Source organism: Culicoides brevitarsis, chromosome 2 (genome assembly GCF_036172545.1).
Source record: "Culicoides brevitarsis isolate CSIRO-B50_1 chromosome 2, AGI_CSIRO_Cbre_v1, whole genome shotgun sequence".
Taxonomy (NCBI): Eukaryota; Metazoa; Arthropoda; class Insecta; order Diptera; family Ceratopogonidae; genus Culicoides; species Culicoides brevitarsis.
Window position 1 is genome coordinate 31,552,763 of NC_087086.1, and position 26,458 is coordinate 31,579,220.

General features: G+C 33.6%; 6 protein-coding genes and 1 long non-coding RNA gene across 8 annotated transcripts; 5 read left to right on the forward strand and 2 right to left on the reverse strand.

Moving 5' to 3' along the window:
* Positions 1 to 2,198: 2,198 nt before the first annotated feature.
* LOC134832160 (uncharacterized) lies at positions 2,199 to 3,438 on the forward strand. The gene is made up of 3 exons (XR_010162046.1): positions 2,199 to 2,282; positions 2,884 to 3,045; positions 3,225 to 3,438. It is a non-coding gene; the product is annotated as an uncharacterized LOC134832160 (long non-coding RNA).
* A 165-nt stretch (positions 3,439 to 3,603) lies between these two features.
* LOC134830688 (ATP-binding cassette sub-family C member 4-like) lies at positions 3,604 to 11,320 on the reverse strand. The gene is made up of 7 exons (XM_063844244.1): positions 11,136 to 11,320; positions 9,848 to 10,018; positions 7,454 to 9,781; positions 4,522 to 5,254; positions 4,050 to 4,461; positions 3,785 to 3,988; positions 3,604 to 3,725 (listed from the first exon to the last, which is right to left on the reverse strand). The coding sequence occupies exons 1-7, from the start codon at positions 11,318 to 11,320 to the stop codon at positions 3,664 to 3,666; spliced, it is 4,095 nt and encodes a 1,364-aa protein (XP_063700314.1). The 3' UTR covers positions 3,604 to 3,663.
* A 631-nt stretch (positions 11,321 to 11,951) lies between these two features.
* Positions 11,952 to 13,041, forward strand: LOC134829570 (protein Mpv17). Its single transcript, XM_063842721.1, has 3 exons — positions 11,952 to 12,276; positions 12,341 to 12,456; positions 12,519 to 13,041. The coding sequence occupies exons 1-3, from the start codon at positions 12,213 to 12,215 to the stop codon at positions 12,894 to 12,896; spliced, it is 558 nt and encodes a 185-aa protein (XP_063698791.1). The 5' UTR covers positions 11,952 to 12,212; the 3' UTR covers positions 12,897 to 13,041.
* LOC134829571 (signal recognition particle receptor subunit beta) lies at positions 13,041 to 14,102 on the forward strand. The gene is made up of 3 exons (XM_063842722.1): positions 13,041 to 13,293; positions 13,355 to 13,661; positions 13,723 to 14,102. The coding sequence occupies exons 1-3, from the start codon at positions 13,185 to 13,187 to the stop codon at positions 14,039 to 14,041; spliced, it is 735 nt and encodes a 244-aa protein (XP_063698792.1). The 5' UTR covers positions 13,041 to 13,184; the 3' UTR covers positions 14,042 to 14,102.
* Positions 14,103 to 14,229: 127 nt separating this feature from the next.
* LOC134830988 (xyloside xylosyltransferase 1) lies at positions 14,230 to 15,608 on the forward strand. The gene has a single exon (XM_063844613.1). It carries the CDS (start codon positions 14,394 to 14,396, stop codon positions 15,570 to 15,572), a length of 1,179 nt encoding a protein of 392 aa, XP_063700683.1. The 5' UTR covers positions 14,230 to 14,393; the 3' UTR covers positions 15,573 to 15,608.
* A 2,766-nt stretch (positions 15,609 to 18,374) lies between these two features.
* On the forward strand, positions 18,375 to 23,988 carry LOC134829988 (elongator complex protein 1). Its single transcript, XM_063843313.1, is given in 6 exon segments — positions 18,375 to 18,756; positions 18,816 to 21,519; positions 21,522 to 21,757; positions 21,825 to 22,035; positions 23,577 to 23,730; positions 23,788 to 23,988. Coding segments are annotated over 6 exon segments (3,726 nt in total). The 5' UTR covers positions 18,375 to 18,400; the 3' UTR covers positions 23,853 to 23,988.
* Positions 23,898 to 26,387, reverse strand: LOC134829989 (PRKCA-binding protein). Of its 2 annotated transcripts, XM_063843315.1 has the most exons (4): positions 26,206 to 26,387; positions 25,804 to 26,013; positions 25,433 to 25,544; positions 23,898 to 25,358 (listed from the first exon to the last, which is right to left on the reverse strand). In XM_063843315.1, exons 1-4 carry the CDS (start codon positions 26,256 to 26,258, stop codon positions 23,943 to 23,945), a joined length of 1,791 nt encoding a protein of 596 aa, XP_063699385.1. In that variant the 5' UTR covers positions 26,259 to 26,387; the 3' UTR covers positions 23,898 to 23,942. The 2 variants fall into 2 exon arrangements, with proteins under 2 accessions (XP_063699385.1, XP_063699386.1); XM_063843316.1 differs by lacking the exon at positions 25,804 to 26,013.
* Between the last annotated feature and the right edge of the window lie 71 nt (positions 26,388 to 26,458).

Genomic DNA, 26,458 nt, shown 5'->3' on the forward strand with positions numbered 1-26,458 from the left:
ATTGAATCTTTTGACATTTTTATTAAAAAAAAATTTTAAATGTCAATTCAAAAAATTTCCGTTAAAAAATTCGTAAATTGCATTATCGTTAATTCAAGAATTTTATTTGAATAATTTTTTTGATGAAAATCCAAAAAAAAATGCTAAGTTGGAATGCTAAAAATAACATTCCTACCTAATCCCGAACCTAAACTCTTTTGTAATGTAAAACATTTTTCCTTATTGCTTCAGGCTTACCTTTCATAAAAAAGTATATAAAAAGAGCGTTAAATTCCATTATGAAAAAAGGCGGTCATGCAACAGACGGTCAATGCTTTTTTTTACGAATTTGCTTAGAAGGGTTGTTTTGAATGGAATTTATTCATTAGTGAAGTTGAGAGCGCACTAAAAGGAAGCAAAAAAAAAATGAAATTTTTATTAAAGTTCTTCAAGTTTGTTGGATTAGTTCCTTTCTTCCCGAATAATTTAAAATTCACAATTTTATTGATTTTTCTGAAAAAAGTTTTTATAATTTATTACGGAATTGATCTTTCCGTGGATGCTTTTCTCATTTTTAGCTTACCATCATTTCTCGTCAGTTTCAACGAATACAAAATAATTTTTGAAGGATTTTTCGATATTTTAATGGAATTTGAGATAATTCGTCATTCTAAGCGACTAAATGATATTTGCATGAAATTATCTCGAAAAACTTCTTCAGGAAATTTAAAAATTTATTTAAAAATAATCTGGATCGCAAGTCTTATCGCCATCATCAGTTTGTCGTGTCTGACTCACGTGAAAAAAGTTACTTTGGTAAATTTCTTATCTGGATTCTATTTTGTCAGTCACTGTTTGCGGTACTTGCAGTTTTGGGCAGTTCTTGTGACACGCAACGCTTGCATAAGGGACTCGTTATCAGCAGAAAAAAATGTCATGAATGAACTTTTGGACTTGGGACTCTTGACGAAGGAGATAAATAACGCATTTGCGTCAACTTTTTTCATGTTGTTGTGTCAGCATGGAATGAATTTTATCAAAATTGTGATTATTTTGACAGATGTTGATGCAGATATTCATAAAAAGGAATTTTTACCGTTTTTGGAAGTGATGCTGAGCCTTTCTTTGATACTGATGATCATCGAGGAAATGGAAAATTATCGATTTTTGTGTAAATTGGTGTTTCTTGAGGCAATTACAAGCAAGACAAATGAGGTCAAAAGATGCAAGGAAGGCAAAATTTTGAAAAATGTTAACGGATTTAATGGAGAAATGTTGAATTTTGAACTTTTTCGAGTAATTTCATTGAAAAAAGTGACTCTGGGAATATTTTACTTCAATTCGATAGCTTTTATTGGATTATTTGAACAAATAAGGAGGTTTAAAGGAAAAAATCTAAAAGGAAATTCAGAGATTGATAAATTTTTTGATGACTTGGAGTTGTTGCTGAAGCAGCTTGATTATTAAATCAATAAGCAGGAATAAAAATTATTTTTAAAAAATTATTGAAAAAGTATTTTTTTTTTATTTTTTTCGAAAATAGACCTAAATTTTATTTTTGAAATTCAAATTTTGCCTCAATATGTGAAGTTAAAACCTTAAAATTAACAAAAATTAATAAAAATTTAAATTTTGAAGAAAATTCTGTATTTTTGCTATTCAGAAATTTACCAAAAATTGTTATTGACTTCCTTTTAGTTCAAAAAAAATTTTTTTTATAAAATTAATTTTTAATCCAATTTTTGTGAATTTAAAAAAATCCTAATAAATTAACAATAAAATTGAAAATTATTTAAATTAAAGGCCAAAAAGGTTCAAAAACCCTCAAATAAAGCTCCTTTGCTGCCTACATCTTTTGTATCAAGACGTCATAAAGTATCCTAAGAAAATCGTGCGTGGCACAAATGGCATTAACTTGTATTACGTTTCAACAGGGGGCGGCAAGTCGATGCAATCAACGACCAATTTTCGATTCGACCTATTGATGATCCCTGCGTGTGAATAAGAAAACCAATCTTTGTAAGTGATAATTTCGCCTTTTGTCTAAGTATCAAATTATATGTTTTATGTAAATTAGGTATTGTTTTCTAATCAACGAGAGATACAAACCTGATATTCAAAATATCTGCGCTTGCTCCAATTCGTCTAAAATTTAGAATAATTTGATTTGAAATTCTATATAAAGTGCCTGTCAAACCGCAAAAATCACGCAAAAGCATCAGAAATCGTGTAAATTGCACTTAGTTATCGCAGGATAATTTTAAGAAAATTACTTAGGATATTTTAGAAAATTATTTCAAGTGGTATGTATTTAAATTTAATTTAAATTTAAGTGATATCAAACAAATTGTTATAAATAATTTTTGATCAATTTTAATTAAAAAAAAGTAAAATTTTAGCCAAATTTAAAGCTTTTAAAGTAAATTTCGTAAAGGATTACTATATTAACTTATGGAAAAATTTTATTTAATTAGAATTTTGATATATTTTCAGTTTTTAACAGAATTATAGTAAATTTCTAATAAGGAAATATAAATTAAAAATTAATTTAAATTAATTATTTGCAAATTAATATTTTTTTTATTAATTTTAATTTTTTTTTTATTTTTTATTATTTATTTTTTTAAAGAAACGATTTGTTAACAACAAGTACTCAAAATAAATAAAAATTTATTAAAATTCAACTAAAAATTCTCTAATTTTCATGAAATTATAAAAATTCACATTTTCAAATTTTTTTTTCTATTTTATTTTTGTTTTTTAATTCTTGGAAATATAAGTATTGTTTGTAAAGAGAAAAAATTCAAATTAAAATTATTAAAAATTTATTATTTATTTTTTATTAAATTTTTTCTTTACGTGTAATTTAATTTATTTTTTAATATTTTTTTTTTGCTTTTACAGGTCATTCAAAAAAATGGGTGTAATCGTGTATCTTTTCTTGTGTATGTATATTACTCACATAACAGCTGGTCAAACTTTTCAATACTCCCGTGGATGGACAAATGGAAAAAGATCCAATGTTATCATGGTTCCTTTCAAAAAACCAGCTTCAGCGCTGAAACAGTAAGAATTTTTCCTTAAATCGAAAAAAAAATATTTTTTTTAATTTTTAATAATTTTTTTCAAAATTAAGAAAAAATATTTTTTTTATTTGTATCAAATTTTTAAAATTTTTTCTATTAAAATAATTAAATTTTGGCAACTCAATTTATTTAAAATGAGAATTTTTTAAAAAATTACAGACAACCATACTTCCCATGCGTGTTGGATCCTCAATTGGTAGCAATCGACACAGATAATAGCAAAAATGTACGCTCCAAAATGTTCGATCATGACCTCATGATGGATACCGAAGGAGCCCAAAGAAGTTTAAAAGACGAAGAAGTATTCTAAAAGAACCAAAATTCTAAGTAGTGAAGAACGAAAATATTTTAACAACCAAAATAATATATTTTAAATGGCATCTGATTAATTAATTTAATGTTTTACAAAATATATTGTTGTTATGCAACTTCATAAAAAAAATAAATAAAAAATTTTAAGTATTAAAAATTTAATTTCTTTAATTTTCTACCTAAAAATCGCCTTTTGTTGTGAGTTTTGATTCAAAAATGAAAATTATGATAAGTACATCCACTTTTTTATTCAAATTTATAACAAATAATAACAAAAAAAAATTCCCTAAATTTTCATTTCGTATTTTAATCTGGCAATTTGCATCAAATTTGCACTTTCTTGTGGTCCTAAAAAAAATTTTTTTTTTTAAATTTAAAATTTTTGAATAAAATTTTAATAAATTTACCCGTCGACTCAACCATTTCCCTGAATATCCCTGCCGGCAACTGCAAAATTTCATGCGGCGGTCCAAATTCTTCAGCTCGTCCTGCATCCATTACAAGCACTCGATCGCTATCCATGATTGTGTGAAGTCTATGAGCCACTGTCAGAACCGTACAATGAGCAAATTGTCTTCTGATTGTCAATTGGATCAATTCATCCGTGTGAGCTATTAAAAAAAATTAAAATTTTTAACGAATTTTAATAAAAATCTCATTTTTTTAACTCACGATCGACATTCGCTGTTGCCTCATCCAGCACCAAAATTCGATTATTTCTCAAAATTGCACGAGCCAAACACAGCAATTGCCGTTGACCAACACTGAAATTGCTTCCGCCAGCAGCGACGGCACTTTGGAGCCCAAGAGGACCACTCGCGATGTCTTTTAGCTCGACTTCTTCAAGAGCTTTCCACAAACTTGAGTCCTGGAATTCCTCAAAAGGATCCAAATTGCGACGTAAAGTGCCTGAAAACAGGACGGGATCTTGCGGAATGATGGAAATTTTTTGACGTAAGTTTCTGAGGGGAATTCGGGATGTGTCGATGCCGTCAATGATGACTTCACCTTCAACGAGGGCGATTCTGAACAAAACTCCGATGAGGGAACTCTTTCCAGCGCCTGTTCGACCAACAATTCCAATCTAAAAATATTTTTAAGGATTAAATTTTAACGAATTTTATCAAATTTTTATAAATTTTACCTTTTCACCGGATTTAACTTCAAATTCCAAGTCCTTTAAAACTAATTCTCCTTCTTCATGATAACGATAACTAACTTTTCTGAACTCAATACTTCCCTTTGTAGGCCAATCTTTCGCTACTTCAACCGCTTTTTCCGGTTCCTTTTCTTTGGCGATCGTTTTGTATTCGAGAATTCGCTCCACGGACATCAATTGGTTCGAAACTTCGGCACTTTGACGCACTCCCCACTGCATCATGCCCGTCAAAGCCATAACTTGAGTGATTGCCAACCCAACTTGATCGCCTCCCTTTGGCAACACGAGAAAACTAAACGTCACCACGGCAAAAAATATCAAACACATCAAATCGAGCATGAATCCAAAAGCTGTTGCTCCCACAATGAACATGTACCAAGCTGCCGAATGCGCATCTTGCAGTGCATCAAATTCCTGCGTCAAAATTTCCTGCGTTCCAAAAGCGCGAATAATCGGGAGACCGTTCAAAGTGACGGCGAGATGCGTAAAAACGGGCGACCGAACGATACTTTCCAATCTTTTGACATTTTTCGACGTTCGAAGGTAGATTTTTCGCACAAGTTGAAAAACGATCGCTAAAACGGCGATTGGAATGATGTAATAGTAGTTGACGATTGCTGTGACGATGATCGCTCCACTCATGTTGAGAAGAATTTGACTGGAATCGAGGATGGCTTTTGGCAGGAATTCGTCTGTGGCGCCGCAGTCTTTGGAGAAACTGAAAAAAATGTTTTGGATAAAATTTTAGCAGAAAAGTATAATTTTATCAGTTTTTAAAAGAAGGTTTGTCAAAGTTTTTGTCAAATCTTGCTCCAAATGGATTTGTAATTTTATTTTTTAACTCAGAAAAGTACTGGATAAAAATTTGTCAAAGGGCACTGCAAAAAAAATTGAAAATGAAAAAAATTTTTTCCTTTGACATAGTTTTGATTTGAAAACTAAATCAAGAACAAAAAAACTGTGTCAAAAACTGTGTCAAAGCAATTTTTGTCAAATCTTGCTCCAAATGGATAAAAATTTGTCAGAGGGCTCTAATTTATAATTTTTTAATCAAAACTTTTGAAAAAATTTTTTTTCCTTTGAACTCAAAAAAAAAACTGCAAAGCAATTTTTGTCAAATCTTGCTCCAAATGGATAAAAATTTGAAAATTTATCATGAAAAAAACTGCTAAAAAATTTTTTTTCCTTTGACATAGTTTTGTTTTGAAAACTAAATCAAGAGCAAAAAAACTGTGTGTCAAAGCCATTTTTGTCAAATTTTGCTCCAAATGGATAAAAATTTGTCAAAGGGGCTATAATTTATCAATTTAATCATTTTTTAAACTGAAAATTTTTTTTTCAATAACTGCAAAAAAACTGTGTCAAAAATTTTTGTCAAATCTTGCTCCAAATGGATAAAAATTTGTCAAAGGGCTCTAATTTATCATTTTTAATCATTTTTTAACTCAAAACTGAAAAAATCGAAACTTTTTTTTTTCCTTTGACATAGTTTTGTTTTGAAAACTAAATCAAGAATAAAACTGTGTCAAAAACTGTGTCAAAGCAATTTTTGTCAAATCTTGCTCCAAATGGATAAAAATTTGTCAGAGGGCTCAGAGGGCTCTTTTGTTTTGAAAACTAAATCAATTTATTTTTGTCAAATTTTGGATAAAAATTTGTCATCTTTTAAATCATTTTTTCAAAACAAAACTGCTAAAAAATTGAAACTGAAAAAAAATTTTTCCTTTGACATAGTTTTAATTTGAAAACTAAATCAAGAACAAAAAAATTGTGTCAAAAACTTTCCTTTGACATAGTTTTGTTTTGAAAACTAAATCAAGAAAAAAAACTGTGAAAACTAAATCAAAAAAACTGTGTCAAAAACTGTGTCAAAGCAATTTTTGTCAAATCTTGCTCCAAATGGATAAAAATTTGTCAGAGGGCTCTAATTTATCATTTTTAATCATTTTTCAACTCAAAACTGCTAAAAAATTGAAACTGAAAAATTTTTTTTCCTTTGACATAGTTTTGTTTTGAAAACTAAATCAAGAACAAAAAAACTGTGTCAAAAACTGTGTCAAAGCAATTTTTGTCAAATCTTGCTCCAAATGGATAAAAATTTGTCAGAGGGCTCTAATTTATCATTTTTAATCATTTTTTAACTCAAAACTGCTAAAAAATTGAAACTGAAAAAAAATTTTTTTCTTTGACATAGTTTTGTTTTGAAAACTAAATCAAGAACAAAAAAACTGTGTCAAAAACTGTGTCAAAGCAATTTTTGTCAAATCTTGCTCCAAATGGACAAAAATTTGTCAGAGGGCTCTAATTTATAATTTTTAATCATTTTTTAACTCAAAACTGCTAAAAAATTGAAACTGAAAAATTTTTTTTCCTTTGACATAGTTTTGTTTTGAAAACTAAATCAAGAACAAAAAAACTGTGTCAAAAACTGTGTCAAAGCAATTTTTGTCAAATCTTGCTCCAAATGGATAAAAATTTATCAGAGGGCTCTAATTTATCATTTTTAATCATTTTTTAACTCAAAACTGCTAAAAAATTGAAACTGAAAATTTTTTTTCCTTTGACATAGTTTTATTTTGAAAACTAAATCAAGAACAAAAAAACTGTGTCAAAAACTGTGTCAAAGCAATTTTTGTCAAATCTTGCTCCAAATGGATAAAAATTTGTCAGAGGCCTCTAATTCCTCATTTTTAATCATTTTTTAACTCAAAACTGCTAAAAAATTGAAACTGAAAAAATTTTTTTTTGAAACTGAAAATTTTTTTTCCTTTGACATAGTTTTGTTTTGAAAACTAAATCAAGAACAAAAAAACTGTGTCAAAAACTGTGTCAAAGCAATTTTTGTCAAATTTTTCTACAAATGAATAATTTTTTGCCAAAACTTTAAAAAAATTGCCAAAAATAAAAGAAAACTTACCGATTCAAAATCCTTCCACTCGGATTCGTGTCAAAAAATCTCATTGGTGCCCCAACTACCCCTTTAAACATTTCATCATGCAATTTTTGCGAAGACCGAACTGCTGAATTATAAAAAGTAATTGATCTCGTGAGTGCAAATAAAAACAACGCAGCCAACAACGATCCATGAATTATTGCACAAATATTGCTACTCAAGGGCTCCGGTTCGTTAAAAAGTACCGCAATGGCTGCACTGAAGTAATTCACAAAATGACTCGCGTAACCTTCGTCATTCGCATTTTCGAGCTGCGTTTCATTCAATTTCAGGTAATTTCTCCATTCTTCCTGCGACGTCCAATAACTCGACCACCAATCAATCGTACTTGCGATCGCTTGCGTGAGGAAAAACATGCCAAAAATCAGTGTGAAGCAAATTGGATGCGATCCTGCTGCCAAATATTTACGAAAAACGCCTTGAACTTTCCCTTTGCTGCTTTCTTCCAAATTATTTTGCTGTTCAACCTTTTTATCGTCTTCATCATCGCTTCCATCGAGTGATCCTTCGGGACTTTGTGACCCACTTGACGTCACGGAACTCTTTCTACTGCGACTTCCGGTACGAGAACCGCCCCTTTTCGACTGTTCATCGACTTCAGAACTGCCGTCACGATATTCCTCGGATTCTAACATCTTCGAAAAATCAATTCCCATTCGCGAAAGTTCCTGAGGCGATCCCATATGCTCAATTTTGCCCTCTTTCAGTACAACCACGACATCCGCATCTTTCAGGTAATGCACTTGATGTGTCACCAAGATCCTCGTGGCACGTTGTTTGCCTAAACGACCTCGATGTCCGATGCATTCCTCGAATAAATGTCGCCCGACGTGCGCATCGACAGCAGATAATGGATCATCCAGCAAATAAATGTCAGCTTTTCGATAAACGGCTCGTGCCAAGGAGATGCGAGCTTTTTGCCCGCCTGAAAGTGCCGTGCCTCGTTCGCCAACTATTGTTAAATCGCCAAACGGAAGTTGCTCAAAGTCTTTTAGCAAAGCGCAAACCTTTACAACAGCATCATATCGTTCTTTGTTCATTTCCTGCCCGAAAAGGATGTTTTGCCGAACAGTAGAGGCGAAGATCCATGCTTCCTGACTTGCGTAACTGATGTCCCCAGAGTACGAAATTGACCCGGATATCAAAGGAAGTTCACGTAAAATGGCTTGAAGAAGACTACTTTTGCCGGCGCCAACAGCACCAACGACGCCAATGAGTTTTCCTTTGGGGATATTGATGTTAATGGAATCTAAAGTCAATCGGGACTCATCTTTGACATCGGCAACTTCAATTTTTGAGTCATTTTTAAAGCCTTGCTCATGAACGGCATCCCATTTGGCAGTTACGTTCCTCATTGAAAGTGCTATTTTTGGCGGGAGATCCGAGTTTCCGTTATTTTCTACGGTTTTGAGCTTTAAATCGCCATTTTCATGAATTTCTTTCAAATATTTCTCATCATGTTTCAGTTTTTCCGACTCCTTTTCCTCATATTCTAAGAATTTTTTGATTCTTTTGATCGAAACAAAGGCTTCTGCGATCTCCGCCACCCCTCGAACCCACATTTGAGACATTGTACTCGAAATTATGGCATAATAAGCAGCTGTCACATACACTTTTGAGGCTGTCAGCTCGTCACCGAGTACCACAATTGCTAACATTGTCGCAAACAGCGCCATTCTCGTCGTGAAAAGCATGAAAGTCATGTAAAGAGCTCTCACATAACTACTTTTCCTCACGACACGCAGCTCCATTTTTCTCGCGACGCGAATTAATTTGGCAAAAGGCACTTCCCACGCGTAATATTTGATGACTTGTATGCCGGAGATGATTTCGTCCATGAGACGAACCCTTTCATCGGTTCGCAAAGCTGTCTGAAGGCGAAATTGAGACGCAAGTTTGCCCGTGTAGGATTGCAGCGGCACAACGAAGAAGATGACAAACATCCCGATGAGTCCGGGATATCCATCTTCGCGGTACAGGAGGTATCCCACGATGACAGCGAGTAATGGGGCACTCCACATGTGATGAATAACGACGCTAACGATGTCAAAACGGTTCACATCGTTCGAAAGTAAGTTGATGACTTTGCCCGGAGAAGTATCTCCCAACGCAGTTTTCGATAATCGAAGGGCTTTGCGATAAACTGCACTGCAAATCGCCACACGAACTTTCATGCCATTATGAAATGCACCGAGAATGTATTGATTTACACAAATTGCGTTCAAGCAGTTTAAACAAACCAGCGCGATTGTGTAGTAAAGTGCTTCATCGGATGTTATGCCAGGTTCTTGTCTAAAAAAAAATTTTTTTTTCAAGTAAAAAAAATATTTCTTAAAAAAAATTAATAAAAAATCTCACTTAAAATACAACAAAAGCCTTCCAAGCACCAAAGGTTGAGCAATTCTCAGGAAAAGTTCGTTGAAAATTTGGACACATGCTGAAATTGTGTATTCCTTCCAAAAAGTTTTTGCCAGAGCTTTGATCAGAGATGGGCTTTTTTGATTTTTTTGAACTTCTTTGAACCATTCACTGTGAAAAATACAAAAAAAATTGTCAGTTTAGGCGATTTTTAATGAAAATTATTCACGCATCACATAAAATTTCGAGTTTGAGTTTATTTTACTATTTTGTTTATTTATTTACGCTCATTCAATATTTGCGAGATTGTTTCCCCAGCATGATTCATCAAAAAATTTTACTGATTAGCAGTGATTTTGTGAGAAGAAAGTCCGAAGTTCTTATCAAAAAAATTTTTTTTTTGTCTCTAATGTTGTTTTAATTAATAAATTATTCATTTTTTTAATTTTTTTTTTAATTTTCATTCATTTTTAATATTTTTTTTTATTTAATTATTATTTATTTAATTTTTTATTTAATTTATTTTCGATTTAATTCATTAAATTTAACTTTTGGTAAAATTAGGTACCTAATAAAATTTAAAAAAAATATTAATTTAAAAAATAAAATAAATTTATTAAAATAAAAAAAATAAATTTAATTAATTTTAACAAATTTTTATTAAAATTTTTTTTTTAATTAAAATTTAATTGAATTTTTTTTTTTTAATTAAAATTAAATTTATTTTTTTAAAAATATAAAAAAAATTTAATTTTAAAATAATTAATTTTTTGTGACTTCAAACCTCATAAAATGCAAATTTTTATCAGTTGTTGCACTTAAAATGACGTTTTTAGATAAGATAATCAAATTCATTGATAATTGGCAATTTTTTCCTTTCCATTATTTCTGTTATCTGACGAAAACAAAGAAAAAAATCTAAAATTTTTGTTTTTTCAAAATCTTTGCAAAAAATTTCATTTGTTTAATTTTTATTTTAAAAAATTCCAAAAAATTTCACTTTTTTTCATAAATTTGGTAATTTTTCTCACAAAATCCGTAAGAGGAAAGTCTATTTGATCATCGTTATCTCCTCATTAATTACATAATTTATTTACTTTTCGCCACACACTGAAAGCTACCTTCCTGAATATCTCCATATCTTATCAAAATTTTCATTCAAAGTAACTTCAAGTATTTCACTAAGTCCCAAACAAGCAAAACCCTTGAAATTGGCCTTCACATTTTTAATTATTTCATCTTTTTCGGCTAATTTCGTCATAAATTCACTTTTTTTTTGCATACTCACTGTTCAAGACGATTTCCTAAAACTTCGGAATGATCACATTGTAACGGCTTAAAAAGGTCACCGAACTCGATTACTTTACGATATCCGAGTTTAAAGAAGTCTATGGTCCACCAAAAGGTCAAAAGTGACAAAAAATTCGCTTTTTCACGTGGATTTGGCTTTAACGGCTTTTGAGTTGTTTCCATTTTTCAATTTTTTTGTTCAAAATTTCATAATTTTTTTAATTTTTAAGTTTTTTATTAAAATCACAGCACTTTTAATCGAATTTAATACTGACAGCACGTCACAACAAATTAATTATTACGCGTACGATTTATTAAGACAGAATATATTTTATCACTTTTCAATCTATTTCTATACTTAATTGGCTCGAAATGTTTCCTGGACTCGTTAAAAGAACGAACGAACCGTACCGCGTCTCCAACTAAACTGAAATGCTGTGAGTTCGTGCGTGATAATGTTCACTCTCGATCGTTTCTCTCGTTTTTGAAGCAATTATCTCTCTTTGTTTGTTTAATTTTTGCTTCTGTTGAATTTTTTTTTCCACTTTTTGACTTAAAATTTTACTAAAAAATTATTTTTCATCTAAAAATTTCTTCTTCAAGCAACAAAAACCTAAAAAAAAAATTTTTTAAATTTAATTTAATTTTTTTTTAATTAAAAATAAGTCAAAAAATTCACGCATGCGCATTTCCCATTAACAACCTGACTCACGTTGCTTGAAAATTTACGCGCCAAATTAACATCTCACATCCAAAAGTGCTTCTAACCTACTCGAAATTGATTCCCAGTCACTATAGAGAGTTGGCGATACACTTTTCGTGTCGTGTGGATACAAAATATTCATCTTGTCGCGTAATAATTATAAACAAAGACATCACTAAATTTGATAAGGACCTGAAATTAACAGATAATTCTCTTGATAAACGTTTATTTTGTGTCAATCGACACTAAATTTTTTCAATTTTACGAATTTTCTTGTAAAAAAATTACATTTGAACCGGCTTTTTGTGAATTTTCATTGAAAAAATAAAAATTTTTTAATAAATTTAGAAAAATCTGTAAAATTGATTGAAAATGTTACGAGCTTACAAAACATTCTTGAATAAATATCCCGTGGCGACACAAGCAATTCAATCAGGTATCAACAGGAAATGCGAAAGTGTTAAAAAAAATAATTTCTAAACAAAATTAATCACTTACAGGCACGTTGATGGGTGTCGGTGACTTGATTTCTCAAACAATTGTGGAAAAACAGAAGTTGGACAACTTGGATTACGTTCGAACACTTCGATTTTTCAGCATTGGCTTCTTTGTGGGGGTAAATTTTCACGTTTTTATCCGAATTTTTTCAGAATTTCTTTAAAAAAAATTTTTTTTCAGGGTCCCGGTCTCCGAAAATGGTACGGAATCCTAGAAAAGCACGTAAAAGGTCCCAATCGGCATGTAAACACCCTCAAAAAAGTCACATTAGATCAACTTGTCTTCGCGCCGGCATTCCTTGGCTTCTTTATCAGCTCGATCGGCGTGCTTCAAGGTCAGTCTCCGCAGGAAATCAAAACGAAACTCGACAACGAATACCTTGAGATACTCAAGAAGAATTACTACGTATGGCCTTGGGTGCAACTAACAAATTTCTACTTTGTCCCGTTGAATTATCAAGTGTTGGTGGTGCAATTTGTGGCGATTTTCTGGAATACCTATTTGAGCTTCAAAACAAATGCGGGACCCGTTCAAGCGGAAATTCAGGAAGTTGCGTGAAGCGGTGCCGGATGCAAATTACACGACTGTGATCATGAAAAAATGCTGGAAACGTGGCAGGCGAGCAGTAACTGTGACAAAAAACAGGTTAAAAGAGATTTGTAAAAAAAAAAATAAATTTGAATAGAGATTTTGGTTCAAGAATTACTTGCCCAAGGCAAAAATCCGAAGAAATTCGGGCCCATTCCGCATTCAAGTCGATTGTTTTGGCAACGTCACTCGCTCGATTCGTGCTCCTCGCATCTTTGGACGAAAGTTTTGGCGAAATTTCCTCAAATTACGGAAGAAATGGATGCAAAACCTAAACAATGTTCCGCTCGGGCGGCTTCTGTGTCGTTGTCAGAGTTCAATTTTGGTCCAGTTATCGTCGCTTTGCTCGTTTTATTCTTCACTCTCTGTAAGTTGATAATTTTTTACATTAAATTTTCACTTTTTATCAATAAATTTTGCATTTTTAGTGGCTTTGCTGATTTTTAAACGTCGCCGCGCCGCAAGAACTGACGTACTTTTGGCTGGCGTCTGCGATTCCGGTAAAACGCAAGTTTTTTCGCAACTGGTTTACTCGGAGCCGCGCGAAACGTACACGTCGATGAAGGAAAATGTCGATAGAATTGGTTTAAACAAGACCGTTTTCCGACTTGTGGATGTTCCGGGTCACGAACGTGTCCGCCAGAAATTTTTCGATCAATACAAGAAGACGGCGCGACTTTTGGTCTTTGTGGTTGACAGTGCAACGCTTCAAAAGGACATTCGGGATGTCGCTGAGTATGATTTTTCTAAAATTTTTTAAAAAATTTCCTTAAATTTCACAAAAAAAATATTTTAGCTACCTTTACACGATCCTCGCTGATAGTTCGGTGAGCTCAACACCCGTCGTTGTGGCATGTAACAAGCAAGATTTAGCTCTCGCCAAAGGAGCAACTGCCGTAAAAGGTCTTCTCGAGAAAGAATTGAACCTTATTCGAGTAACACGAACCAGCCAACTTCAATCCGTGGACAATTCCAACTCCGGGCAGGTCTTTTTGGGCAAGGAAGGCAAAGATTTTGGGTTTTCTCAACTGTCGCAGCAAGTAGAGTTCGTTGAATGCTCCGCCAAAGACGGAAATCTGAAAGAATTGGAAGATTTAATGAAAAAATTGGTCTAGATTTTAGGTTTTTTTCGTCAATTTTGAACAAATTCTTAAAAAAAATAAATTTTAACTCACATTTTTTCGTTTTTTTAGGGAAAATTTAACGGCATGAAGGCTTTGAACGCAAAAAATTGAAACTGGGACACTTTTCCATATGTTAAGACCTCAAATTTGTGTCTTGGGTGCAATTTCCGTAAAAAATTTTCAAAACAATCGAATTGCTGTCTGTGCATTTGCGGACTTTTGACTGTTTCCCGCACCCAAAAAAGGCGTCAAAACGGTTTTCAAACGTCTCACGCTCCCCTTCCTCCGTCAAGTGACGACCTACAGTCATGGCGGCGGAGGAAACGCGCATCGAGCCTTCAACATGAATCGTGTGTTATTGATTTTGATCGTCAGCTCGGGATTTTTGCTCATCATTTATGCGAACAACGACATGTTTCATCCGACGGTGTTGCAACGCGGTGCAGAAACGCAGCTGGAAATGCATGGCGGCTCGCATGGGCAACATCACACAAGTAACAAGCATCGTTATCACTATCGACGCAATGCCACGGACTTTAATGCGGGCCACAGTTCGAGCAATTACAACTTATTCCTGATTTTTGCGAACGAAAATGAGTCGCTGAAGCACAAGTTGGACCTTTTTCTGAAGAGTTTGCTGAAATACACGTCGATATCGGTGCATTTGCACGTCATCACGGACGAAAATTCCCAAGTTTCGCTCGAAAATTCGATTAATACGATGTTTCACAAGTATCGCGGGAACCGTTTGACCGGGAGACTCAACCATTTGTACACAATTTACGACGTGAACGATGCCCGACTCAAAATCAAAGACATTCACGAGAGTTTGATGCCACTTTTTAGCTACAATTCCGGATCGTATTACAGTGACCCCTTATTTTTACTTTCTTTGGGCCTCCATCGCATCGTAGATCCCGCCATGAAACGCGGAATTCTCGTAGACTGCGACATCGTCTTTCGTTCTGACGCCAAAGAGCTCTTTGACGAGTTCAACAAGTTCTCCGACGAAAATCTCTTTGGGCTCGGGCCAGAACTCACTCCCGTGTACCGTCATGTGCTCTATAAATACCGCGCCAAGAACCCAGGAACGAATTTCGGGAACCCGTATGACATGTATTTCCCCGAAGGCTCTTCCGATACCCTCGATGACGACAATTTGCGGGCGAAATACATCAAACACGGCTATCCCGGACTAAATTCGGGCGTTGTGATGCTCAATTTCGAGGCAATTCGTCAAAGCAAGCTCTACGAAGAGACACTTAAACCGGAAAACATCAAAAATCTCGTCGAAAAGTATTATTTCAAAGGTCATTTGGGCGATCAGGACTTTTATACGTTACTCGGATATGAATTCCCCGCAGTTATTTACTATTTGGACTGCATCTGGAACAGACAATTATGTGTTTGGTGGCGCGAACATGGCTACGGCGAAGTATTTGACGCGTACTTTCATTGCGAAAGCAAGGGAAAAAGTGTAAAAATTTATCATGGGAACTGCAATACGCGAGTGCCCGAATAGCTATCGATGAAAGTTAGGAAAAACGAACGAATTTGACTTTTCCCTTTTCTACTCATCATTCATTCACTCATTCGCGAATCGTAACAAAAAATTGAATCTCGATAAAAATAATTCGTACTAGAAATTAAATTTTAGAGAATTGAAAATGTTTTTGAAAAACATATCGAATTGAAAAAAATGAAAATTATCAAAAATTGAATCGTTTGTAGTGCATTTGCAGCCAACGTGATTACTCTTAGTGACTGTTATTAGTTTTTAAGGTCTTTTTTTGCCATATTTTAATCAGTTTTAGTCCTCGACGTGATATCTTATAAAGAACAAAAAAGAAAAAAATGAATTAAGTGTAATGTAAAGTTAAAGTATTGTCTACTACTATTATGTGATTTTAATTGGTCCGTTATAGTACAAAATATAAGGAAAAAATTATTATTAATTGTTCGAATTGAAATGTTGTGTTAAACTAAACTAAACTAAACTTAACTTAACTTAATGAATATATGATAAAATAAAATAATTAAATAAATAAAATATTTGAATAATTAAGAAAAAAGATTATTTTAATAATTTTGAGTTATAAACAAGAATTGTATACTTAATGCTATTAAAATTTATCTAAAAAAAAGGACAAAGTGTGATTTTCGGCTCTTAATTTATCAGGACTTACGTAAATAACTTCCCAAAAAAATAAAAAAGTTTAGGATTTCTCACTATTTAAATTGAAAGGCTAAAAGGATAAATCGCACAACTACAGTTTTTGACAAAATACAGTTAAGAATGAGAAAATATGCGGAAAAACGTTGTTGTTGTATTTTTTTCCATCATTTAGATGATATGTCACTTTTTCATGTTCTTAATTTGGGCTAGTTTACTATATTTTAATGTTTTCAATCACATAATCTTTTGCTCTTTTTTTAAATTGATTCAATGTTAGTTCACTAATATCACAGGTTTTTGATAATTCATTGTATAAAGCTGATCCCTTGTAAAATACTGAGTTGGTTAGCAGGCTACTTGATGGTCTTAGTTGATTGTTTCTTCTCAAAAGGTAAGGCTGAACGTCTCCAACATGTGATATGTTTACTCTTAGATAATCGGGCAAGAGACCTTTGACACATTTATAAGTAAGGACAAGCATATTAAAGTTAATTCTCTGTTTGACACTCAATAATTTAGTTTGTTTCAACATATCGCCGATTTGATTCAGTGATCTTAAAGCTTGGTTTTGCACTTGTTGTAATTCATTCAAATCAGTCTCGTTGTTCAAAATCAAAATTGAGCTACAATAGTCTATACGACCCAACCATAGATTTATAAAGCATCAGTCTTGTTTCTTTATCGATCTTATTTCTGTTCCTTATCAAGAAACCAACCTTCTTTGCAGTTTTTTTTATCACAGTTTTGAGGTTTTCCTTCATATTCAATTCTTCGTCAATAGTAGGGAGTCGAACTGTGATTCTCAAGTATTTGATTATTTTCACTCGTTGAATTGCTTCATCTTGTAAAGTTAATTCGGTAGTGTTGTTATGTTTGCCTCCAAAGATCATGAACTTTGTTTTGTTTATATGATATACATATGATATACAAACGGGTTAAAAGCCAAATTTTCCGATTTTAGTTAAGTTACGATTTTAGAATGTTTGAAACCAAAGAAGCTTTGAAGAAACATTTTTCAAATTGTCACATAAAGGACAGGAAAAAGTGCGACAAATGTGATAAAACTTATTCTAATCGAAACGGCTTACTGAGACACATTCGGAAAAAACATTAAGAGACATCGCAGTTGATCAACATGAGAGTTTTGTAGTCTTCGTGTTAATGAAATATTTTGATGTTGAGAAAAAGAGGAGCCTTTCATCAAGTGAAAGAGTCATCCAAGAGTCTTCCAAGAGTCTTCCAAGCGCAAACACAACACAAGACCTACTCTCAAAATAGTATCATTTATCGATGTACGCTCTTGTTCAACAAGCTTAACGTTGCTTCCAACCTGCATCTTCCACGAAATGCTTTTAGCGACAAGTTAAAGGGTGACAACTCTGTTAGATATAAGTGAATAATTGTAGTCTTTATTAGACGAAAATGATAAATAAATCTATGAAATTTAGAGAATATTCAAATAATAATTTATAATTTATCTATCGATTCAAATTTTTTTTTAAAGATTTTGATTTATGAATAAACAAAATTTTGAAAAAAATTATTTTAAAATTTTTCATAGAAAATTTTAACCGTTAATGAATACATATTTTTGTTGTTTTTTTTTCTAAAGGTAGAAGATTTGCAAGTTGAAAATTGATTTTGCACCATTTTAAGTAAATAATAATAAACAAAAAATATTAGTCTCGTAAAAAATACTTTAAAGTTTAGAAAAATTTATTAAGGGTGTTACAAATGTCGAAAATGTTTTGGATATCCTCCTTCCTAATTATTTTTAAATTCATAAGATGGATATAGAGTATCAAGTATCTAAACAAAAAAAAAAAACTAAAATTTTTGAGCAATTTTGAACTAAAAATATCAAAATTTTTGCTCATTGTAAAAATTTAATATTTTTTTTAATTCAGAGTCAATAATGTTCAAATTTGTAAATAATAATAATTATTTTGCAGTAAAAAAAAATAAAATAAAAAAAATTTAATAAATTTAAAAAAAAAACTTACAAATTATATTTTTAACGATTCAGCATACAAAATTCAATTGAATTTTATTCCGCCGTACAACTCCACACATTCCCATGCTCTCGTACCGAAATATTTTGACATTTCTGATCTGTCATTCTCTCGTGTAAAAAAAAATAAACACACGACTTATTCACACATTTTTTGCATAAAATGCACAATTTAAACCTCACCTTTTTCAAAGAGTTCCTTCTGAAGGACTTACCGCCCATCAAGGAGTTCCGAATCGATCCCACGGACAATGACAAAGTCTATTTTTGCCATGATGACCGCATCACACTTGTCTCGTTGTCCATTCTGGGCTTCCACGAAGTCGTAAATTTCCCTTGTCCCATCGTCGGCTTCGAATTTCTTGCGATGAACAATGAACTCTGCATCGCTACGGAAGACGGAGCCGTTTATGTGCACAATTTATCCACTGGCATGCAGGAGGAAGTCACGTACTGCGAAGATGGCATCGCCGCCATGCAATTCAGTCACGATCAGGAGACTTTTGTAGTTGTCACAAAGTGAGTTTTTAATTTTTTTCAAAAAAAAAAATTTTTTTTTATTAAAAAATCGATTTTAGGAAAGCAAATGTGGTTGTTCTGAACTGCGCTTATGACGTCGTGCACGAAACAAATTTGCTGGATGAGTTTTTCGGCGAGAAGCAATTCATTAATGTCGGTTGGGGCAAAGAGGAGACCCAATTTCAGGGTCTTGCCGGCAAAAAAGCTGCTGCTACGAAGAAACACGACGACGGAGTCGCAGTGGAACAGGATGCAAAGACCTCCATTACGTGGCGGGAGGACTGCGAATACTTTGCAGTGTCATTTTTAGCTGAAAATCGCATGTTCAAAGTCTTTAACAAGGAAGGCGTTTTGCAATTTACCTCCGAAAAGTGTTCCGGACTTCAAAATTCGATCGCTTGGAGACCTTCAGGCAACTGGATTGCCATTCCGGAAGTTTATCGCAACAAATACACGATTTCATTGTTCGAGAAAAACGGATTGAAGCACCGAGAAATAATTTTGCCCTTTAATTTTGACGAGGAAGTCGTTGTGGATCTCGCTTGGAGTCTCGATTCGGAAATTTTACTCATCCAAACGCGTCGTAACGAGAAAGATTGCTTGTATTTGTACACAATTGGCAATTATCACTGGTATTTGAAGCAAACTTTACGATTTGAAGCTAAAATTGCCTTTTTTGAGTGGAGTCCGAGATCGAACGAGAAAAAATCTCTTTACGTGAGCCTTGAAAATGGTCAATTGCTGTCCTACCAATGGAATTACATCGTAAATCACTCGCGCGGGAACAAATCAAACAACGATGAAGGCGTCGTTGCAGTCATTGACGGCAAAAAATTACTTCTTACCGGCTTTCGAGGCACTGTTGTACCTCCTCCGATGTCAAATATCGTCCTCGAACACGAAAACGAGATCAATTTCGTCAGTTTCATCCACGAAAACGACCAAAATTCGAATCAATTTATAATTGTAGACTCCAAAAACGTCGTCAGCAAGTTCGATTGTCGATTTTCAACGGGACCAGTGAGAGTTTTGAACGGATTTGACAAAAAAGGAAGCTTTTCATTCAAAATTGGGGAAGAATTACCTCTAAAATTGCACAAATGGATATTCAAAAATGAATCTGAACTCATTTTCGCTAACGATAAATTAATTTTTTATGGAAAATTTTCCGAAAATGATAATGAAATTGATGTTCAAACATGTCACGAATTAAAAAATTCCAATTTAGGCACCCTAGTATTAGAAAATGGAAAGTTATTTGGACATTTTTCATCAGGAGAGGTCTTTACCATCAACGAAAACGATGAAAATCGCCTTTTAAAAGTTGGTCAATTCAGTAGCAAAGTCCAAATCGTCGGAGAAGACGTCATAATGCTCCAACCATGGCAAAATTTGTACTTGAACGACCAAATTTTAGCTTCAAATGTCACTTCCTTCACCGTTTCCGATAATTTTTTGATGTACACAACCCTCGAGGAGCTCCATTTCGTTAATTTGGCATCCAACAACCATCGAGTCGTGTCAGAACGAAAGCTGGAAAGAGGTTCAAAGATCATTTTAGTGGTTCCGGGCACGTCAAAGACTATTTTGCAGCTCCCACGAGGCAATTTGGAGACAATCCATCCGAGAATTTTGTCACTTTGCATGATTCGAGCCCTTTTGGATGAAAAATGTTACAAAAAAGCCTTCGAAATTATGCGGAAAGAGCGGATTAATTTAAATTTACTCGTGGATCACAATCCAAATGCATTTTTGGAACAAATGGATGCCTTTATCGACGATATTGACAATATTCAGTGGTTAAATCTGTTTTTGACGGAGTTACAGAACGTCGATGTCATTGGAGAGATGTATTCCTTTTATCATTTGACAAAAATGGAATGGAAAAATTTTCTCCCGGCGAATAAAGTCAACTTTGTGTGTCAAAAAATGATTGAAGTGCTCACGAAACGAGATGATTCCAAGTTTTATTTGCCTTTGATCACTTGTTATGTCAAAAGAAACGAAGTTGGAGACGCCTTAAAGCTCATTTGGCAGCTAAAATTGAAGGAAGATGCTGGAAAAGTCACTCAAGGCACGACTTCTGACGAAACTTTTAAATATTTATTGTACTTGGTGAACGTGAATGACCTTTACAACATCGCTTTGGGGCTTTATGACTTCGCTTTGGTACTTTATGTAGCGAAAAGATCACAAAAAGACCCCAAAGAGTACGTTCCCTTCCTCGAGGAACTCGATAAGCTCGAAGAAAATTACCGTCGTTACAAGATCGATTGCCATATAAAGCGATTTGAAGCTGCCCTGAGGAACATCAGTCAATGCGGCGACGAAAAATTAAACGAAGCGATAATTTTGATCGAGAAACACGAGTTATATGGCATCGCTCTTGAGTGTTACAAGCCTTATGAGAACTGTTACAAGACAGTTTGTGGTCGTTATGGTGATTTTTTGCGCCAAAAACATAAATTGCAGGAAGCTTCTTTCATGTATGAGCGAGCTGGCGACTTTCAATCCGCGATTTCGTGTGCCCGGAATGCTTTGGCGTGGAGACGTTGTCTGTTTTTGGCTGAAAAACGGAATAATTCGACGAAAGAGGAGGTTGATATGTTGGTGACATCATTAATTCCAGCACTAGAGGGCGCAGGAAGACATGCCGAAGCAGGAGAAATCGCGAAAAAATACGTGGGACTCGAAAAATCCATCGAAATTTACGTTAGAGGAAAATTATTTGACGATGCTTTGTTGGTGTGTCATCAAAACGAGGACTTAGAACCTTGATAGAGGCAAAAATTAAACCCAGTGTCGCGGAATATGTTGAAACGCTTCTATTAACCCTCGAGGAAGAAACAGATCTCTTTAAAAAACAAAAAGATCGATTGTTGCTCTTGAGACATCAGAAGGCGAATCCGGAAAATGACGAAGCAATGGATGACGACGTCGATTTGTACTCGGATACGTCAAGTATGAATTCCTCAAGATACACGGGATCGTCGATGTCGGGGTAAAAAAAATAATTTTTTAACATTTTTTTTCTTTGAAAAATATTTTTTTAATTTTTTTTTTTGTAGAAAATCATCAAAATCGAGTAAACAACGTCGTAAACACGAAAGAAAGCTTTTTAGCTTAAAAGAAGGCAGCAAATTTGAAGATATCGCTTTAGTGGATGCCTTGCATAAAATTGTGGTAAAAATATTCAATAACGAGCACTTGAAGCATATTAAAAGTGTTTTAACTGTCGCCACGGAGCTTCAGTTGGATGAGTTGGCACGAAAATTACAGGTTTGTGTTCATTTTTTGTTGAAGTTAGGATCAAAAATTAAAAAAAAAAACATTCAAACAAATTTTATAAAATTTTAGAGCAAGATTTGACAAAAATTGCTTTGACACAGTTTTTGACATAGTTTTGCTCTTGATTTAGTTTTCTTGAATTTTTTGGCAGTTTTGAGTTATAAAAATGATTAAAAATGATAAATTAGAGCCCTCTGACAAATTTTTATCCATTTGGAGCAAGATTTACACAGTTTTCAAATCAAAACTATGTCAAAGAAAAAAATTTTTTTCAGTTTCAATTTTTTGGCAGTTTTGAGTTATAAAATGATTAAAAATGATAAATTAGAGCCCTCTGACAAATTTTTATCCATTTGGAGCAAGATTTGACAAAAATTGCTTTGACACAGTTTTTGACACAGTTTTTGACATAGTTCTTGATTTAGTTTTCAAAACAAAACTATGTCAAAGAAAAAAATTTTTTTTTCAGTTTCAATTTTTTGGCAGTTTTGAGTTATAAAATGATTAAAAATGATAAATTAGAGCCCTCTGACAAATTTTTATCCATTTGGAGCAAGATTTGACAAAAATTGCTTTGACACAGTTTTTGACACAGTTTTTGATTTGGTTTTGCTCTTGATTTAGTTTTCAAATCAAAACTATGTCAAAGAAAAAAATTTTTTTCAGTTTCAATTTTTTGGCAGTTTTGAGTTATAAAATGATTAAAAATGATAAATTAGAGCCTCTTGACAAATTTTTATCCATTTGGAGCAAGATTTGACAAAAATTGCTTTGACACAGTTTTTGACACAGTTTTTTTGCTCTTGATTTAGTTTTGCTATGTCAAAGAAAAAAATTTTTTTCAGTTTCAATTTTTTGGCAGTTTTGAGTTATAAAATGATTAAAAATGATAAATTAGAGCCCTCTGACAAATTTTTATCCATTTGGAGCAAGATTTGAAAAAAATTGCTTTGACACAGTTTTTGACATAGTTTTGCTCTTGATTTAGTTTTCAAATCAAAACTATGTCAAAGAAAAAAATTTTTTTCAGTTTCAATTTTTTGGCAGTTTTGAGTTATAAAATGATTAAAAATGATAAATTAGAGCCCTCTGATAATTTTTATCCATTTGGAGCTACACAGTTTTTGACACATGTCTTGATTTAGTTTTCAAATCAAAACTATGTCAAAGAAAAAATTTTTTTCAGTTTCAATTTTTTGGCAGTTTTGAGTTATAAAATGATTAAAAATGATAAATTAGAGCCCTCTGACAAATTTTTATCCATTTGGAGCAAGATTTGACAAAAATTGCTTTGACACAGTTTTTGACACAGTTTTTGTTTTTTTCTTTGATTTAGTTTTCAAATCAAAACTATGTCAAAGAAAAAATTTTTTTTCAGTTTCAATTTTTTAGCAGTTTTGAGTTATAAAATGATTAAAAATGATAAATTAGAGCCCTCTGACATATTTTTATCCATTTGGAGCAAGATTTGACAAAAATTCAATATTTAAGACAAATTTTGACTAAAAAATAATTTTTTTTTTCTTCAACAGACGCAATACAAGAACTCAATGCACTTGATAAAAGTATCATTAAACGACATTTGGATCCCCGAGATGATCGTTTCTGAAGAAATCAACCCTTGTGCGGTTACTGGCACCATCAACTACGATCAAATCCAACGAAATCAACATTATTCCCTCATCAGTAAGTCCCGTTATTCGATTTTTTTAAATTTTTTCTCTAATTTTCTTTTTTTTTTAGAACCTCATCAGCGATACAAACCTGAACTGGCGGATTTCGACTTCGAATTAGAAATTTACAAATAATTTCTTGTTAATTTTTACAAAATTCATGAAAAAAAATTATTTTTTTCAAAATCTTTTATTTTTTTTACTCAAATTCAAACCAAAATCTTCTTAAAATAATCCAGGAATCAAAGTATTTGTGCTCGCAAGAGAAGGCGCCGGGTCTGAGGTCAGCAAATCCTGCGAACTGCTGTTCATGAGGTCCATTTCGAGTTTTGTCGGGGTTTGTTGCACCGGTTGGAACGACTGAAAATCAAAAAAATCCGTAAAATCCGAATTATTTGTCGTTGTCGTCGCAGTTCCGGTGCTATTCAAGTCAACATCTGCCAATCCAAGTTCCAATAGTAAATCCGCAGTGGCTTCCAGAGCACTTTCCTTCGTGGACGGCGTTTGATCTAAAGCTGGCAATAAACTCTCCGCGACGTCTTGCAGCAACGAAGCTTCATTTTTTTGACTTTTCTTCGGTTCGTTCGTCACGGTCGACGTTTCTGTGGCTTCTTCGGCATGCGAAACGTGATCCGAGGCGACAACTTCGCCGTCTGCCGTGAAAACTGGTCGAATGTTGTACGTAAAGGCATCTGGCTTCAAATCCAGCTCAATCGGGAAAAGGCCCGCAATTGGTTCAAATTTTTCTAAGGACTCTTTATGGAAATTATGAAGTTCAGTGATGAATTTTTCGAGTTGTCCCTTCAAATCGCGCTTATGTTTCTCCTCTAAGAGCTCAATTTTTTCGAGAACATCTTGTCGCAACTTTGAAAATTTAGTTCTGGCATCCGAGCGACATCTCAAAATCAAGCGATACTCGTAATTTCCCGTTTCGACACGATACAAAGGCTCCTGCAACGCCACAAAACTGTGTTCTTCGTCATCCATCTCCTTCACTTTCAAGCAATACGACAAATAGGCGAATTTCGCATCGAGATATTTGTTCACGGTCAACTTCGTGTCGGGGATTGCCTTGTGCAGGTACGTGCCAAAGTCCGAAATTACCGGTTTCAGCTTTTTTATCATCTTGATGCCGTCTTTTTCGAGTCCCCGATGAAATTCGCCGAACAATCTGAAGTTTTCGGAGGCACGAGCGCTGGGTTCCCGCACACTCATCTCGACAAATTGATCGCCAAAGTTCTTAAAGACCACGAGAAAGTCAAAATATGATTTCAACATTCGTTTTGCGTGATCCACGAGACCTTTGTAGACATTTTCCGTCAGTTGCAGGTCTTTTAAGCGCTTTACGAGAGAGTCGTTGCACAAAATCGCACGAGAAAGCCCCAAATTATCAGCCATGTTCGCACTAATGTTCTCGACGAGACGATGTTTCATCTTTTTTAGCACAATATCGAGCGTTTCGCCTTGCTCCGGGTCCGCATGAAGCTTGTTATAGTGAATTTTGACAAGTTTTTCAGCTCCTTGGATCATCTTGGCAACCTCAACTTTCGTCTTGCCCTTCACAGAGGTGCCGTTAATGGCGAGAAGCTCGTCTCCTGACTGAAGGGTGCCTTCTTTGGCGGATGGGGTGCCGTCAAAAATCTAAAAAAAAATTTTTTTTAGTTAAAATTTGTTGGAAAAAAACTTTTTTTAGGTAAAAATTGGATGTTAGTTACTTGAACAATATAAAGACACGGGCAATAAGGCGCGCCGCCCCCAATACTGATGCCAATCATGTTCGATGAGTCCTTTTCGATCTTCACCATGCCCGTGGAGACAGTCATTCCCCTTTTTTTGTGAGTAATTTTGCATGCAAAAGTAATTTTTTGTTAGTTTTTTGTTTTAAATTCAATTTTTTTCTAGTTACAAAAACAAAACTAATCGATAGAAAAGCAAAACACCCAAAAATAAAACTAAAAAAGGACACGCAAAATTTTTTCAAACATCCTACGAGTTACATGGCAGCCAAAATTACACAAAAAATCACTCTACGAACAAAAAAAAACTAAAAAAAAACACGAGCGATGAAGTAGAAGAAACAACTCACAACCGATCTCGTTCAAGTTTCTCATAATTAATGCTTCTGGCTTCGTAAGTGAAATATTGCGTGTCATTCGGAAAGGCTTCCTTTGCGATTTCGCCACAAATGCCATCGTATAACTTGGCTTCGGGCAACTGGTTATTTGTGGGAAATGCTGAACTACTTGCTTCCTGCGATTTTTCTTGCTTTGGCTCGTCTTTCTTGTCGAGCAGAGCCCTTTTTTGGGGTGAATTTCGTGCGTTTCATGACATTTGGAGGAATGAGCAGGCAAAAATATAAGAAAAAAAAATTTTTTTTTTTTGGAAAAAAATAAATTCACAACATAAAAGAAAGAGACGAAGAAGTAATAGAGAAGAGAAAATAGAGAAAACGAAAATGCAGTTAACGATAATGTGAAAAAAAACTTACATTTTATCCTCCTCGAAGAAAAAACCATCCTCGTCAGCGTATTCTTGCAACATTTTGCCCGAATTTCACGAAATTTGTCAATTTTCTTGTGATTTTCAGCGATGAACAGCTGGAAAATTTATGGAAAACTGATAAGGGATGACGTTTTTCCCCCAAAAATGTGTCGTGGGAGGAAAATTTTTGTTGTGTGCCTTCGGTGCGACATCCATTTCGACACCCGCTGATGTGATAAGAGAAGTAACGGTCACGATAT

Bases quoted from the DNA above. Each gene is read 5' to 3' on its own strand.
- LOC134829571 (XM_063842722.1), top strand. From the start codon at position 13,185: ATGGATGCAAAACCTAAACAATGTTCCGCTCGGGCGGCTTCTGTGTCG. The intron at 13,294-13,354 runs GTAAGTTGATAA...TTGCATTTTTAG, and splicing joins CGTTTTATTCTTCACTCTCT to TGGCTTTGCTGATTTTTAAA. The intron at 13,662-13,722 runs GTATGATTTTTC...AAAATATTTTAG, and splicing joins GACATTCGGGATGTCGCTGA to CTACCTTTACACGATCCTCG.
- LOC134829570 (XM_063842721.1), top strand. From the start codon at position 12,213: ATGTTACGAGCTTACAAAACATTCTTGAATAAATATCCCGTGGCGACA. The intron at 12,277-12,340 runs GTATCAACAGGA...AATCACTTACAG, and splicing joins GACACAAGCAATTCAATCAG to GCACGTTGATGGGTGTCGGT. The intron at 12,457-12,518 runs GTAAATTTTCAC...ATTTTTTTTCAG, and splicing joins GCATTGGCTTCTTTGTGGGG to GGTCCCGGTCTCCGAAAATG.
- LOC134830988 (XM_063844613.1), top strand. From the start codon at position 14,394: ATGAATCGTGTGTTATTGATTTTGATCGTCAGCTCGGGATTTTTGCTC.
- LOC134830688 (XM_063844244.1), bottom strand. From the start codon at position 11,320: ATGGAAACAACTCAAAAGCCGTTAAAGCCAAATCCACGTGAAAAAGCG. The intron at 5,255-7,453 runs GTAAGTTTTCTT...CATTTTTTTCAG, and splicing joins AGTGGAAGGATTTTGAATCG to TTTCTCCAAAGACTGCGGCG. The intron at 3,726-3,784 runs GTAAATTTATTA...AATTTTTTTTAG, and splicing joins GGAAATGGTTGAGTCGACGG to GACCACAAGAAAGTGCAAAT.
- LOC134829989 (XM_063843315.1), bottom strand. From the start codon at position 26,258: ATGTTGCAAGAATACGCTGACGAGGATGGTTTTTTCTTCGAGGAGGAT. The intron at 25,545-25,803 runs GTGAGTTGTTTC...TCACAAAAAAAG, and splicing joins AAACTTGAACGAGATCGGTT to GGGAATGACTGTCTCCACGG. The intron at 25,359-25,432 runs GTAACTAACATC...ATTTTTTTTTAG, and splicing joins CGTGTCTTTATATTGTTCAA to ATTTTTGACGGCACCCCATC.